This window comes from Pan troglodytes, chromosome 18, assembly GCF_028858775.2.
Source record: "Pan troglodytes isolate AG18354 chromosome 18, NHGRI_mPanTro3-v2.0_pri, whole genome shotgun sequence".
NCBI classification, from domain to species: domain Eukaryota; kingdom Metazoa; phylum Chordata; class Mammalia; order Primates; family Hominidae; genus Pan; species Pan troglodytes.
In genome coordinates, this window is record NC_072416.2 from 46,330,470 (window position 1) to 46,346,442 (window position 15,973).

General features: G+C 42.9%; 1 protein-coding gene across 4 annotated transcripts in view; it reads left to right on the forward strand.

Annotated features, from left to right (window-relative positions):
• Positions 1 to 15,973, forward strand: part of LONP2 (lon peptidase 2, peroxisomal) — a 115,076-nt gene that overhangs the window by 94,846 nt on the left and 4,257 nt on the right. For 2 of the 4 annotated variants that reach the window (XM_520624.7, XM_003315089.5), the window contains 3 exons: positions 6,110 to 6,317; positions 6,704 to 6,894; positions 10,238 to 14,139. In XM_520624.7, the coding sequence (XP_520624.3) occupies positions 6,110 to 6,317; positions 6,704 to 6,894; positions 10,238 to 10,459 (621 nt within the window). In that variant the 3' untranslated portion in view covers positions 10,460 to 14,139. Of the gene's footprint in view, positions 1 to 6,109; positions 6,318 to 6,703; positions 6,895 to 10,237; positions 14,140 to 15,299; positions 15,346 to 15,973 lie in introns of those variants that run through there. The other 2 variants (XM_024349824.2, XM_016929800.4) reach the window with 2 other exon arrangements.

Consider the following 15,973-nt stretch of genomic DNA (forward strand, 5'->3'; position numbering starts at 1 on the left):
GTCTTGTGGCCAGAGCAGGAGCAAGAGTGCAGGAGGGGAGGTGGCCACATGCTTTTAAACAACCACCTTCCACAAGAACTCACTCACTATTGCGAGGACAGTACCAAGGGGATGGGGCTAAACCATTCATGAGAAATTTCCCTCCGTGATCCAGTCACCTCCCACCAGGCCCCACCTCCAGCACTGAGGATTATAGTTCAACATGAGATTTGGTGGAGACACAGATCCAAACCATATCAAATGGGTTCTAGGAACTTAGCCTAGATTTCAGATTTAGGAACAGTATCATAGGTCACCTTTTCAAAATACATAAAGTTTCCTACAGAAACAATATCAATTAAGTGCATGTTTTAAAAATAAAAATAAAGGTTACTACAAAAAAAGTGGGGAGGAGCAGGAGTGGGTGCAGGTGTCCCCAGGAAGCCTAGGCATAGCTCACACTGCATGTGCTATCACGGCGAGACTCAGAACTGCCCCGAATCCGAGGAGGGGCCATGCGAGTAGGTGGGCCTAGGCACCTCCTCAGTCACTGGCTGTGCCCTTTCACTCTGTCACTGGGAGACAGAATCCTGAGTTTTCTGCTTCAGGGAGCCTGCATGGAAAGAGTAGGTCACTGCCGGAAATCAGGCTGGTTTTAGCAAAAGGAATGGACATTGGGCACCTCCAAAGGGACAAAGGACCAATATACCTGGTTGGGGGCAGGATTCTGTCATTTGATTATTCCTGACTCATGTTTTCATGAGGTAGTCCCCCACCTCATATAAAAGCCTCAGTGTTGGCTTCTGACCATGGTGTATGAAAAGCCCTTGTCTAAAGGTTACTGCCCTGAGAAAATAATAAAGGAAGAAGAGGATAGACATGAAGACACTTTAAAGCCTCCTGAATAGAATGCATCCAGAAGCGAATTCCAGGAGATTCTGTCATCATGCTTGCCTTTCAAGCAAACAAAATTAGCTGCTAGAACTGAGAAAGAGTGTAAACACCAACTAAATGCCTCAAAGAATCATGGTAGTAAATTACTTCTCCATGTTGCTCCATATAAACCTGCTGTGCCACCTGTTGAAGGCAGCACTGATGCTGCATGTTCAGTCTGGTCCAAGGCCCCAACAGGAATCCGTTGTGCCAAGAAAAGGCCCTACTGGAAGGATTGGAGAGCAGCTGGTTCTCAGCAATGCAAGCATCAGGCCAGGCTGGGGCTGCTTAATGCTGCTTAAGAGATGACAGTGGTGGACCCCAACACCTCTCCAAGGGATGTAGAATCTGCTCTTCCCATTTCTGAATGCTACTGAAACAAATCTACAACTAGAAAAATCAAATATTCATGAATTCAAGACTTGGGATCTCAGTACTAAGACTTTAAAGAAGTTGCCAGATGGATCGCTTCTGTGGTGACAGCCCTGGCAGGAGCATTCAAGTGCTCTATGAGCTACAAAAGAAACCAGTTGATGGTGTGAACACCACTACAGAGCAACCTGCACACCACAGCAATTTGACAGCTCAGGTTCTGTGTCTCACGTGGTGCCGTGCTTGTCCTTGGAAAGAAGGCCTACAAAATTCTTCATATCTCCATTCCTTGACATCTGCTGGCAAACTCCCACTCATATTTTAAGACTCAGCCTCTCCTGTGACACCTGTGTCTTCTCTCCAAACAGGGAGGGACGCTTGCCTCTTCAGAGCTCCCCACACTGGAGTATAACTGCTCCTGTGTCTGATGCCCTTAGTCTCTCAGTGCCAGGAGGTATTCATGCTTATGTCCCCATGGCCTGTAACAGAGCCTGCATCAGGATACTTGGTAAAGGACTGTTGAATGAATGTCAAATATGGGTCCCTCTGATGGGTCTATACGTGTTGATCTAGGATTGGAAGGGTCACAAAGAGTTGTGCATACTTACAATTTCAATCAAATATCACTATTTTTAGTTAAGAGGGAAGAGTAGTGTGAAATTGGCAATAATTAGATACTCCAAATGTTCTTTAAAAACTAATAGCATTGACGTATTAAGAATGCAATCAGCCGGGCACAGCAGCTCACACCTGTAATCCCAGCACTTTGGGAGGCTGAGGCAGGTGGATCATGAGGTCAGGAGTTCGAGACCAGCCTGGCCAAGATTGTGAAACCCCCGTCTCTACTAAAAATACAAAAATTAGCCGGGCATGGTGACGCACGCCTGTAGTCCCAGCTACTTGGGAGGCTGAGGCAGGAGAATTGCTTGAACCCAGGAGGTGGAGGTTGCAGTGAGCCCAGATCGTGCCATTGCACTCCAGCCTGGGTGATGAGCGAAACTCCGTCTAAAAAAAAAAGAATGCAATCATACATTAGAAGACACATTCTGTTTTTAGATTTTTACTTAAATATTTTAAATACTTCCTTAATCTGCATATTTACCTTATTGATAGATTTCAGAAGAAATTGATCATTTCATGGAACAAGATTTATTAGACACATAAGGAAGGTGAATCATAACAACTGTACAGGTGGGAAATTGAACAACAAAAATGACCCTGAGATACCCACATTCTACTTTGGCATATAGTGGGAAGAACATTCTAGACTTCAAGTCTAGGCCTATCTTGGCTAATGTAACCGATGACTTCACAAACCATTTATGGGACTAGAAGCTGAAAGGAAAGTACTGGTGGATAAACATCATATTGAAATTATGTTGAGTCACTTATTTGCTATAAAACACAAATTGTTTTGTGTAAAGGGGTTAAGATGGCTGGAAAACTGTCTCCATTCAAGAGCAAGAAAGCAGCATGTGTCTTACCCTGTACCTTCATTTTTACTTGTACTTCATAATTTCTGAGGGAGAAATACATGGAAACCAGATGCTTGATATAGTTTCAGAACACGTCCTTAAAGAATATGACTCCAAGTCTAAGAATTGTAGGTCCTTTGCTTCTTAGATAACTACTGTTAGCCTTGATCACAGAGATTCCAGGTTTAATAACTTCAGTTCTCCCCACTGTGTATATAGATGTTAAGTTACACAGATTTGGCATTATTCCCATTTTCAGGTTAATATCAGAACACTTCTTATCAAGTCAGGATAGTAATTGTGAGCCTAGATGCTCTAGGTTTGGCCATATGTAGTTATCTACACCACCCACTGTTCCAATTAACAATTTACCAGTTGCTTCTACCCAAAGTACCAAGACTCTCCAGCAAATGGGGAATATTGGAAACTGGCTTGGCTTCTTGAAGCAACATGGTAATCAATAAGAATCTTGGCTGGGCATGGTGGCTCATGCCTGCAGTCCCAGCACTTTAGGAGGCCAAGATGGGAAGATGGGAAGATCGCTCAAGCCCAGGAGTTCAAGACCAGCCTGGGCGGCATCGTGAAACCCCATCTCTACCAAAAAATACAAAAATTAGCTGGGTATGGTCGTGGGTGCCTGTAGTCCCAGCTGCTGGGGAGCTGAGGTGGGAGATCACCTGAGCCCAGGAGGCAGTTGCAGTGAGCCAAGATTGCACCACTGCACTCCAGCCTGGGTGACAGAGTGAGACTCTGTCTCAAAACAAACAAAACAACAATCTGGCTGGGCGCGGTCGCTAATGTCTGTAATCCCAACACTTTGGGAGGCTGAGGAGGCAGATCACTTGAGGTCAGGAGTTCGAGACCAGCCTGGCCAACATGGTGAAACCCATCTCTATTAAAAATACAAAAATTAGCCGGGCATGGTGGCACACACCTGTAATCCCAGCTACTTGGGAGGCTGAGGCAAGAGAATTGCTTGAACCAGGAGGCAGAGGTTGCAGTGAGCTGAGATCATGCCTCTGCACTCCAGCCTGAGCTACAGAGCGAGACTCTGTCTCAAAAAAACAAAAAACAAAAACAAGAAGAATCTTACTACTGCTTCTTCGGGGATACTTTTGGTATTATTTTGACAAATGAATTGTGAGGATTCAAATATAAGAAAGGGATTATTCTTGGTAGAGTTAACAAAATTGTACCAAATGACTTTTTGTGTTAAACACGATTCATTCACCCAACCCTAGAAAGGAGCCTGAATGAAGTCTAATTTGGGTGACAGATTCCCACACAAATTAGATGTATGTCATTCAGGTATAGAGAATTGATTTTATATTAGAAAAAACAAACCTTGTGAACAGTTTTATAAATAACTGTTTCATGATTTTCCTTAAGTAGTACTGATCTCTTACATATAGATCGTTTGTGTCTTTCTCCTCAAGTTAGTATAGAACAGGGCAAGTGGCAAAGCTCGAGGAAAGTGTGACCTGAGGTACATGCTGTCAGCTCGATGCTGGAGTTTGGCCTCTTAAATCTCTAACCTGTTAAATGAAGTTAATTAGGATTAATTTTTTTTAATGTATGTTTACTACTGAAAATAAGTGCTCGGCCAGACGCAGAGGCTCACGCCTGTAATCCCAGCACTTTGGGAGGCCGAGGCTGGCGGATCACCTGAAGTCAGGAGTTTGAGACCAGCCTGGCCAACATGGCGAAACACTGTCTCTATTTAAAATACAAAAATTAGCTGGGTGTGGTGACACATGTCTGTAATCCCAGCTACTCGGAGCCTGAGGCAGGAGAACTGCTTGAACCCAGGAGGCGGAGGTTGCATTGAGCCAAGATTGCGCCATTGCACTCCAGCCCAGGCGACAGAGTGAGACTCATGTCTCAGAAAAAAAAAAAAAAAAAAAAAAGAGGAAAAGAAGTGCCCAATAGCTTCAATGGATGCCACATAATTTTGGAATAATTTTTACAATCAGGAATTTCATTGTCCAAGCCCCTTAGAAAAAGAAGCAACCCAGCCCCATACCCAGAAAGTCAAGCTGTATACTGCTGTTCCTTAGTGAGACGGTCAACTCTCAGTAGAAAAATCTCCTGTTTGGATTAGTGCTTAGTTGACCTATTGTGTTCAGTTCCTCTAACATGAGTAACTTCTATTGGATAGGAAATTTTGAAGCTCAAAGGGTGTAATGAGAGTTAACATTACTGATTTTCCACTGTTACTTTTTAGTGTTTTCATAACTTGGATGTGTTAACCTATGGCCCATCAACTATGCTCCTAGTCTCAGGTGACAACATGTTCAATTTAAGATGGCAGGCAGTACAGTGGACCTCTCTCATCCCATGGGAAGGAACCCAGGATGTTTATTATGTAGTATTGTATAGTCTCTGCAGCAGTAATAGAGAAAGTTAAAGGTAAGCGGTGGAGAAGTAAAATCTAGAGTTTCTAATATAACCCTTCTCACTTTTCTTTTCAAAAAAAATAAGAAGGTCTCACCATGTTGCCCACGCTGGTCTCTATCAAACTCCTGGGCTCAAGCGATCCTGTCGCTTCAGCCTCCCAAAGTGCTAGGATTACAGGCATGAGCCACTGTGCATGGCCAAGCTCACTCTTCTTAAAGGTCTGCTAGTAAGAGGGTTTCTACTTTTTGAAACAAATTCATGATTACCTAAAATGAAGCTAGGTTATGAAGTATATATAAATATGCAGCCCAATAGGCCGGGTGTGGTGGCTCACACCTGTAATCCCAGCACTTTGGGAGGCTGAGGCAGGCAGATCACTTGAGGTCAGGAGTTTGAGACCAGTCTGGCCAACACGGTGAGACCACATCTCTACAAAAAATACAAAAATTAGCGGGTGTGGTGGCCTGTGTGCGCCCATAGTACCAGCCACTTGGGAGGCAGAGGCAGGAGAATCACTTGAAGCCAGGAGGCAGAGTTTTCAGTGAGCTGAAATTGTGTCACTGTACTTCAGCCTGGGCAATGGAGTGAGACTGTCTCAATATATATATATATATTTGCAGCCCAATAAAGATACTTAGATAAAACTATTGGGTTTATTCCTTGAAAACTAGGGCATGTGTAGCTAGATCTGGCTCATAAAAAGCAAAGTTATTTACATATATTTTAAGGTAAAATTGCTTCTGATAAATGTCAAAGAGGAAGTTTAGGTCTTTCTTCTGGCAGAAAGCCAGAGAGTAAGTGCTGAATGTGACGCAGAATCATGTTAGGTAACAAGGACTTTGAGGTAAGTGGCTGAAGTCTTCTGTGGAGTCAGCCGACTCTTGCAGGATTGTGTGGTATCGGTCACCTTTAGCATTTGCCAACCCAACTCTGATCATTCTTCTTCTTTCAAGGTATCTCAGCGTTTGAGTCAGCCAGGAGTAGCAATAGGTTTGGCTTGGACTCCCTTAGGTGGAGAAATCATGTTCGTGGAGGCGAGTCGAATGGATGGCGAGGGCCAGTTAACTCTGACCGGCCAGCTCGGGGACGTGATGAAGGAGTCCGCCCACCTCGCTATCAGCTGGCTCCGCAGCAACGCAAAGAAGTACCAGCTGACCAATGGTAGGAGCCTGCACCCGGCCAGGCAGGCGTGACCCAGGAGGCGGTACCATTCCATGGCGGAGACTGGCATGAGCTCGAGACTGCCAGTTACACATCTAGCAAAGTACACACCGTTTTGAACCCCTGTGGAAATCCTAGTTCCCATTTCAGGACTATTTGACTAGTGCCTGAACTAGAAACTAATTCAAAAGGTTTATTTTGTTTTAATCCGACTTAGAGTAGAATGGAACTGTTCTTCCACACCCTCACTCAAATTGTACTGTCCACCAATATTTTGAAGAATTCATTTACCCAAAACATTCATTTTTGTTTGTGACTTTTTTTTTAGGAGAAAAAGAAAACAGGTTTAATTTTTCTACATTAAAGTCCCTTTTTCCTTTTTAAAGCTTTTGGAAGTTTTGATCTTCTTGACAACACAGACGTCCATCTGCACTTCCCAGCTGGAGCTGTCACAAAAGATGGACCATCTGCTGGAGTTACCATAGTAACCTGTCTCGCCTCACTTTTTAGTGGGCGGCTGGTACGTTCAGATGTAGCCATGACTGGAGAAATTACACTGAGAGGTCTTGTTCTTCCAGTAAGTATGAAAAAAACAATTTATATGGTTATTTTTTATTTAATTTTTGAAAATTAATATTATTTTTAAATACAGGTTTGCCTTCTTTCTATGAAAACCTTGGTTTTAAGTATATATTAAATTTTTATGCCTGTAACTAATTCATATTTTAAAATTTTGATCAAATAAAAGAAAAACTGACAATTTTTCACATTTTCCTTTTTTTTTTTTTTTTTTTGAAATAGGTCTCACTCTGTTGCCCAGGCTGGAGTGCAGTGGTGTGACTGTAGCTCACTATAGCCACCAAGTCCTGGGCTCAAGCGATCCTCCTGTCTGTCTCCCGAATAGCTGGGACTATAGGAGCACGCCACCATGCTCAGCTAATTTATTTTATTTTGCGTAGAGACAGGGTCTCTCTGTGTTGTCCAGGCTTGTCTCGAACTCCAGGTCTCATGCAGTCCTCTCATCTCCACCTCCCAAAGTGCTGGGATTACAGGCGTGAGCCACCGCATTCAGCCCACGTTTCCCATTCTAAGATTTGCTAAGGGAAAAAAATATTAGTGTGGTCATCAGAAATATTGGCAGTTACATGAAAATTTGAGGCCTTGTTCTACTTGACAAATTGTTAAAGATATAGCACATGTGCAAAATGGGATAGTAGTTGTTTTTAAGCTTTAAGCCCATTTCTTAAATTTGAAGTTTCTTTGAGACCTCCTGTCCCCCTGCAGAAAACTTTGCTAGTATAGAATGGAAACTCTAATAAAGATTAACCATATCTAATGACTACATTTTGAAAAGGTTCTATACATGTGGGGTCTTGAGGCTCCAGATCCTAAACTGCTTATAAAAATAGTGTGATAAAATGTACAGAACTTGAGAGTATTTAAAGTTATTAGTTGAGTATTAGTCTACAACAGACTAGACTACAATTTAGTCCACAACAAGATTTTGGCAGGTTCATAGCAAGATGAGGAAAAAAAAAGAAATAGTCTTTTTTCTTTTTTCTATCGAGATGGAGTCCGGCTCTCTTACCCAGGTTGGAGTACAGCAGCACAATCTTGGCTCACTGCAACCTCTGCCTCCCAAGTTGAAGTGATTCTCCTGCCTCAGTCTCTCAACTAGCTGGGATTACAAGCATGCGCCACCACGCCCGGATAATTTTTTCTATTTTTAGAACCTCCATAGAACAAATGGGTTTTCTACCTGGTCCCCTCTCAGAGCAAATCGTAGCCCAAGTAAAGGCTTCTGCAGCCTCAGGAGAGACAGCCACAGCGGCCTGGGGTACACCTTCAGCTCCAGACCATTACAAGAGGCAGGATGGAAAGCAGCAGCACTTGAAAGAAAGGCCTGTGAAAGCTGGAGAAAACCTCCTTCGAGAACAGAGGACAAGACGGGGCTTTGAGATTTGAAAGTGGTCAAAGAATTATTCAGGAAAAAACTATAGTGAAAAACAATTTGTTGTTAGAACTCCAACATCTAAAAGGAGTTCTAACAAACAGGAAAATGGAATGGAACAAATTATCCAAGAAATAACTGAACATTTCCTAGAAGTTAAGGCATCTTGAGATCGAAAGGACCATTACTAACCAGGAAAAACATTTCATCCCCTTGACTTTTCAGATTACTGAGGATAAAGCGGCCTCAGCACTGACACTGGATGTGCAGTACCTTCAAAACTATGAGGGAAAATGGGCCAGGCGTGGCAGCTGACGTCTGTAATCCCAGCACTTTGGGAGGCTAAACAGGAGGATAGCTCAAGTCCAGGAGTTCAAGACCAGCCTGGGAAATATATCTCTACAAAAAATTGTTTTAAAAATAGTAAGGAGGCTGGGTGTGGTGGCTTACGCCTGTAACTCCAACACTTTGGGAGGCCAAGGTGGGCGTATCACTTGAGGTTAGGAGTTTGAGACCAGCCTGGCCAACATGGTGAAACCCTGTCTCTACTAAAAATACAAAAAATTATCCGGATGTGGTGGCGCATGCCTGTAATCCCAGCTACTCAGGAGGCTGAGGCAGGAGAATCGCTTGAACCTGGGAGGCAGAAGTTGCAGTGAGCCAAGATTGTGCCACTGCACTCTAGCTTGGGTGACAGAGTAAGACTGTCTCAAAAAAAAAAAAAAAATAGTAATGAAAGCTGTGAGGGAAAATGTTTTAAATCTAGTCTTGTATACATGGCCTTAATATCAATCAAGTGTGAAAGTAAAATATTTTCAAACATGCAGGGAATCAGTTCATCTTACACTCTTTTGAAGAAGGTACTTTGAAGGAGTACTTCAGCAGCATGAACAAAACCTTGAAAGAAGATGCCAGTGGGGCGGGAAGGCCTGGAGCAGCCAGCCAGTCTTAATTGGAGCAGATGCAACACATTACCCCAAAGCAAGAATACTCCATACTCTTCAAGTTCCTGTGGGTCAGGAATTCAGGAGAGGCTGAGCTGGGTTCTTGTGGCTCAGGGTCTCTGGCCTTACAGTCTAGGTTCCAGCCAGGCTGCAGTCACATGAAGGCTGACAGGCTGGAGAAACTGCTTCCATGGTGGTTGACTCATGTGACTGGCAAATTGGTCCCATCTAGTGGCAGGAGGCCCCAGTTCCTCACCTGATGGACTTGCCCATAGGCTGCTTGAGTGACCTCAGACATTATGACTGGCCACCTCCAGGGCAGGTGATCAAGAGAGATTGAGGCAGCAGCTCTCGTTTTTTGTGACTCAGCCGTGGAGATCATACAGCATCACTCCCACCACACTCTGTTTCTTACCGAGTCACAAAGCCTGGCCCACATTCAAGCAGGGGGACCATTGTAGACATGTTTGAAAGCCACCATAGGAGCCTAGTTTAGGGATACGTTTTCTTCATTAACCAGCATGGAGGTTCTGGCTTTAAACCTGTAGAGAGGGAAGTAACCCCAGCACACAGCTAAGCTCAGCATGGAGGTTCTGGCTTTAAACCTGTAGAGAGGGAAGTAACCCCAGCACACAGCTAAGCTCTGCAGGAGCGGCGCTCATGGTCAGAATCACGTGCTGCTTTTTCAGATCAACCTAAAGACTAGACGGTTGTGATTACACCTGAATGCCAATTTACTTTGACAGCATTTATAAAAACAATCATTGACAGAAGAGGAACTCATACCTATCAACAATTTAGAATCCCCCTCATCAGAGTCTTTAATATAACACCAATTGAAACATTAAAAAAAGATTACTACTTTCCTTTTTCCTGGCTTTCCTAGCTCATGCTATAACAAAACGGAAGATGATTTGGATGTTTTAAAATAGTAGTGGTTAAATTCAGTGAAAGAAAGCTGGGTCAGGGTTTCTTTCAGCTTGAGGGTGATCATTAACCCTAAAAACTTTTTTCTCTCCTTACAGGTGGGTGGAATTAAAGACAAAGTGCTGGCGGCACACAGAGCGGGACTGAAGCAAGTCATTATTCCTCGGAGAAATGAAAAAGACCTTGAGGGAATCCCAGGCAACGTACGACAGGATTTAAGTTTTGTCACAGCAAGCTGCCTGGATGAGGTTCTTAATGCAGCTTTTGATGGTGGCTTTACTGTCAAGACCAGACCTGGTCTGTTAAATAGCAAACTGTAGGTCCAAATCTCAATTTTTTAGAATTTTAAGTTATGAAGTGCTCAAAGGTACTGACACAGTTGATTTTATTCACACCATTAGGGGTATGCAAGATGTCCCTGTTTTATAAACATAATCACAACAGTAATAAACCTCAAGTAGTGACTAGTGTTTAGTATAGAAATATAAGATGTTGATTTAGTAAACTGATAAAAATCGAATTCTTGTCTTTTTAGTGGGATCCTTACTGTCCCTGGAAAGATACAGCATAGTGGTTCTCGGCACAGTCTCCAGAACAGAAGCATCTGTAGTACCTGGTAACTTGTTAGAAATGTACATTCTCAGGCTCCACAGCAGGCTGCCTGAATCAAATCCTGGGAGGTGGGGACAGAAATCTGTGTTTTAAGAAGCCTTCCAGGTAATTCTGCTGCACACTCAAGTTCAGGAACCACCGGTATAGACCATTACCTTAGTGGATTTACCTGTAGAGTTTATTGGATTCTGAAACCAATCAATTACTTAGAACTAGGCAAAGATGAAAGTATAGCCAACTATTCTTGGCTATATATATATATTCAAGTGGGCCGGACGTGATGGCTCACACCTGTAATTCCAGCACTTTGGGAGGTCGAGGTAGGCAGATCACCGAGCCCAAGAGTTCAAGACAATCCTGGCCAACGGGGAAACTCTGTCTCTACAAAAAATATACAGGCGTGTTAGCATGTGCCTGTAATCCCAGCTTCTTGGGAAGCTGAGGCACAAGAATTGCCTGAACCCAGGAGGTGGAGGTTGCAGTGAGCTGGGATCGTGCCATTGCACTCCAGCCTGGCTGAGAGCGAGACTGTCTCTAAAAAAGAAAAGACTCAAGTGGACCCTACAATGAAGCCTACACATCCCAATAGAAGCCCCTTCTTATGCTGAGGGAAGCAGCCCTCAGAACATGATAGCTTGTATCCAGCAGAGTGGCACGTGCTGGCACACCTCACAGAAGCACCCTGGCCCTGGATGCCTGCAACCTCAGAAGAGTGCAGCTCCCAGAGGGAGGCAGCCATCCATCTGGGATGGTCCTAAGCATGGAATCCTAACTCCTGATTCCGTCTCCTGTTTCTTGCTTGGCTACGCCAGTTCCCAAATCTGGTAGATGTCCATGCCCATGTGCTCCTGCTGGGACTCAATTCAGGCTATGTATGACTATGAAGTCAGGCTCATCTGCTTACTGGCTGTGTGAACTTTTTGTATCTTGGTTTTCTTCATCCATGAAATCCAAGTAATACTACCTAATTGTTACTGTGGAGATTAAGTTCAAATGCAATGTGAAGTAATATTAAGCAATTTCTAGTTATTATTCTAGCCAGTAATGGACTTCAGAATCTTTTATTACACAATATAAGAATATGTATGTAAAGACATTTTGGAATTTCCTGGATGAGAAAGAAGTCTGGGCTGGGCATGGTGGCTCACGCCTGTAACCCTAGCACTTTAGGAAATCGAGGCGAGTGGATCACTTAAGCTCAGGAGTTCAAGGCCAGCCTGGGCAACATGGCAAAACCCCATTTCTACAAAAAATACAAAAATTAGCTGGGCATGGTGGCACCCGCCTGTAGTCCAGCTACTTGAGGCTGAGATGGGAGGATGAGGGAGGTCGGGGCTGCAGTGAGCCAAGATCACGCCACTGCACTCCAGCACCCTGGGCGACAGAGACCCTGTCTCAATAAAAAAAAAAAAAAGATTCGGCCAAAATACTGTGATAAAATAGCAGGCCTGCTGATAAAAGTTTATCTGAATGCATTGAGAGGAAAAGTCCAGACCTAGGACTAGTTATGGCAGTTGGAGAGAAAGAACATCAGGATGTTTGAAAATATGCCACTGACTATCTTAACTACTGTAATTTTATCATTTCCAACGTCATCTAACGGGGGACTAGAACAAACTGTGAATTCACTTTCAGCAACCAGAGGGCACTAATCCACACCCACATCGCTCTGCCCTGTTCCACCCAGCAGGGGCAACAAGGATATAACTTGGGGTTCTCGGTATTCTCCCTTTAGTCCTGACACAGGCAGCCTTGCACTTTGTAGCAGCAGGAGGGCACTTGCTTTAAGCATGTCTTTCGAAAGGCATCCATTGAGAGAATAATGCATTCTCCCCTTGCTGTGTATGACATGGAACAGTATGACCATTGCACTAGCTTTGTTTTTTGTTTGTTTTGTTTTTTTAATTCCAGGGGTGGGAGGTTGGTTGGTTGAAGTCTAAGCTCTTCCTTTTTCACCTGGTTTTTTTTTGGGGGGGGGTGGGGGATTAGGGGTGGGGCGGGTGGGGAAGAGCCAAAATTTTAACCATTTTTAAGCATATAATTTGGGGGCATCAGTTACTGGATCTAAGCATGTCCACTATACACGCTTTTTTTTTTTTTTTTTTTTTTGAGATGGAGTCTTGCTCTGTTACCCAGGCTGCACTGCAGTGGCATGATCTCGGCTCACTGCAACCTCTGCCTCCCCAGTTCAAGCAATTCTCATGCCTCAGCCTCCCAAGTAGCTGGGACTACAGGTGTGTGCCACCACGCCCAGCTAATTTTTGTATTTTTTAGTAGAGACAGGGTTTCACCATGTTGGCCAGGCTGGTCTCAAACTCCCAACCTCAAATGATCCGGCCACCTTGGCCTCCCAAAATGCTGGCATTACAGGCGTGAGCCACCACACCCGGCTTACATGCATTTTTTATCACCACAAACTGAAACTCTGTACCCACTGAAAAAGAGCTCCAAATTCCACCCTCACCCCAGACCCTGGTAACCACTATTTCACTTTCTTTCTGAATTTCCCTTCATATGAGTGGGATCAAACAAGAGTTGTCCTTTTGTGTTTAGCATTCTTACTTAGCAAGCCATCAACTGCTCGAACAGTCACTGGGGCAACTACTTTTCGCCCAGTATCCTCCAGAAAAGAAAGATCTGGAGGGTCAGGCCACTCTTTTTCTTCAAAATAATGGGGTGCAGAAGGGTAGGGATGAACCTCTTCCTCCTTTGCCACTTTAGCTTTAGCTCAAAGGAACTCCAACTTTTTATTATTTGCAACAGTTAGCTTTCTTTGTTTCACATCTCTGCCTTGCAGAACCATGACCTATCAAGGTGTTTTGTCAAACAAAAACTAATACTTTCCCTGGGAAAAAGCCATGTGGTAGCAAGTACCAGAAATTTTTATGGCCAAATAATACACCACTATATCCATAGACCGCATTTGGTTTATCCACTCATCTGCTGATTGTTTCCCCCTCTTGGGTATTATGAGTAATGCTATGAACATGGGTGTACACATCTCTCTTGAAGTCCCTTCTTAGGTCCTTTAGGGATACATATCCAGGAGCAGAACTACTAGATCACATATGCTAAGGTCTGAATGTCCCCCCACCAAATTCGTATGTTGAAGCAACCACCAACGTGATAGGTGAGGCTTTAGGAGGTGATTATGTCATGAGAGCTCCATCCTCATTAATGGATTTAGTGCCTTTATAAAGGGGCTCAAGGGAACCAATTACCTCTTTTTTGCCCTTCGATTCCCTTCCACCATATGAGGACACAGCAACAGGCCCCGTCCTAGAAGCTGAGACTGGACCCTCAATAGATGATACCAGTCTGCCAGCACGCTGATCGTGGGCTTCTCAGTCTTCAGAACTATGAGAAATAAATTCGTACTTTTAAATTACCCAGTCTCAGGTATTCTGTTACGGTAACACAAATGACTAAGACAACAGGATAATTCTGTTTAACTTTTTGAGAACTGCCAAACTTTTCCACCGCAGCTGCACCATTTGACATTCCTTCCAGCAATGCACAAATGTTCCAGTTTCTCCACATCCTTGCCAGCACTCATTTTCTGGGTTTTTTATAATAGCCCTCCAAATGGGTGTGACGTATTTTGATTCTATGTCCCTAATGACTAGTGATGTTGAGCATTTTCTAGCATTGATTTTTAAGATGATGTTACCCAAAGACCCCTTTATCAAAATAAGCTGGATTTTTTTATTGAAAATTATTAACTCTAGGAATTTTAGTTAACTAGACTTAGGGATATGTGTATTTTACCAGTATTCCACGTTTTATGCATGGGTTTTTAAAACTTCTCAAGTATTAAAACTAAAAGCTTTAGGTGCTTTGCTTATCAAGAAATCCTACACTGTCCACTGGAGGCATCCATGTTTTTACTTGGCTCTGCCCCTTTAGTGGTCCCTCTGAACCTTACCTCAAACCATGCATCTGGGGCAGAGATCCTTACTTGCTTGGTGGTTACAAATGCAAATACAGTGAAGAATGTCATCTTTGTGATTGTTCCTGAAATAGTTCACGAGAAATCCATGACCGTAAAGTACTGTGATTGATAGTGATGTCTACCACTGTGAGCTTCCAGTACTAGGTGATTGGTCTGCATTTACAGTGACCAAAATCAACTATGTGGCCAGGTAATTCACTGCTGAGGGCTTTGGATTTTCCTTTATGAACTACTGAAATGAGGTCAACTTGACTATTACTAAGGGACATTTTGCTACAAAGGGAATTTTGCCAATTCCCTTTCCAAATCTAAAATTTATTTTAACCAGGATTTTAGATGTAAACATCAAGTAGTTTTGGTTGTTTCAATGAAGTAACATGTTTAAGCTCACATTATTTGAAGTACTTCAGTTCCTATCCCCATGAAAATTGTAAACAGCAGCTAAAAAAAAAAAAAAAAAGACTACAGTTAGTCATTATCCAATTTGATGATTTATGGTCCAACACTAATGCTCATTTTGTTTGTTTGTTTTACGAACATTTGGTGGATACCACAGTGAAAACTGCACTTAAAAAAAAAAAAAAAAACGCTGAAAGAGGAAGGAGATATCAAAAAGGTCTGAATAGACAACAGGCAAATCTGGTCAGTGGTCACTGAGATGTTTTAAAAGTTACAGCAAAAGGACTTCTAAAACAATTTTAGGAAAAGCTTTGTCATGAAAATTCATTTCTTTGGAAATACTGTAGTTTGTACTTAATGACACTGTCAGCACATTTCTAGGCAATACAAACTCTTGAGGCTAAATCCTCATCCTGACATGACAGTGCAAGTCTGTCAAAATGTGACCCCAAAACCAGGTGTCCTTTTGCTCCATTATTTATATCTGTAAACCTATTATTTTCAGAATTTAGAAAGGCCTAAGAAAATTACATCTATGATAATAAAGTGTATTTCTTTGTCAAGTTTCTAGAGCTATATAAGGATAGCGAAAATATTTGGTTCAGCAAGACACTGGGGTATCAAGTCAGGCATAATAAGCACTTTATAGCACATCTAGCCTTCCTCATTCCCTTACACAGTGGACATCATACCCTTTTGTGGAGGAGGGACCAGGCAGAGATGGTATTTAAATAAAAACTGGTAGATACAGAGTCAGAAGTCAACCCAGGCAGTTAGAATCTACAACCCACACTGTTTGCCACCAAATCTTAGTAGATGCTTGATAAGGAATTTTGTTTGGATGGTGCCATTTTTAGATAAACGTACGTTT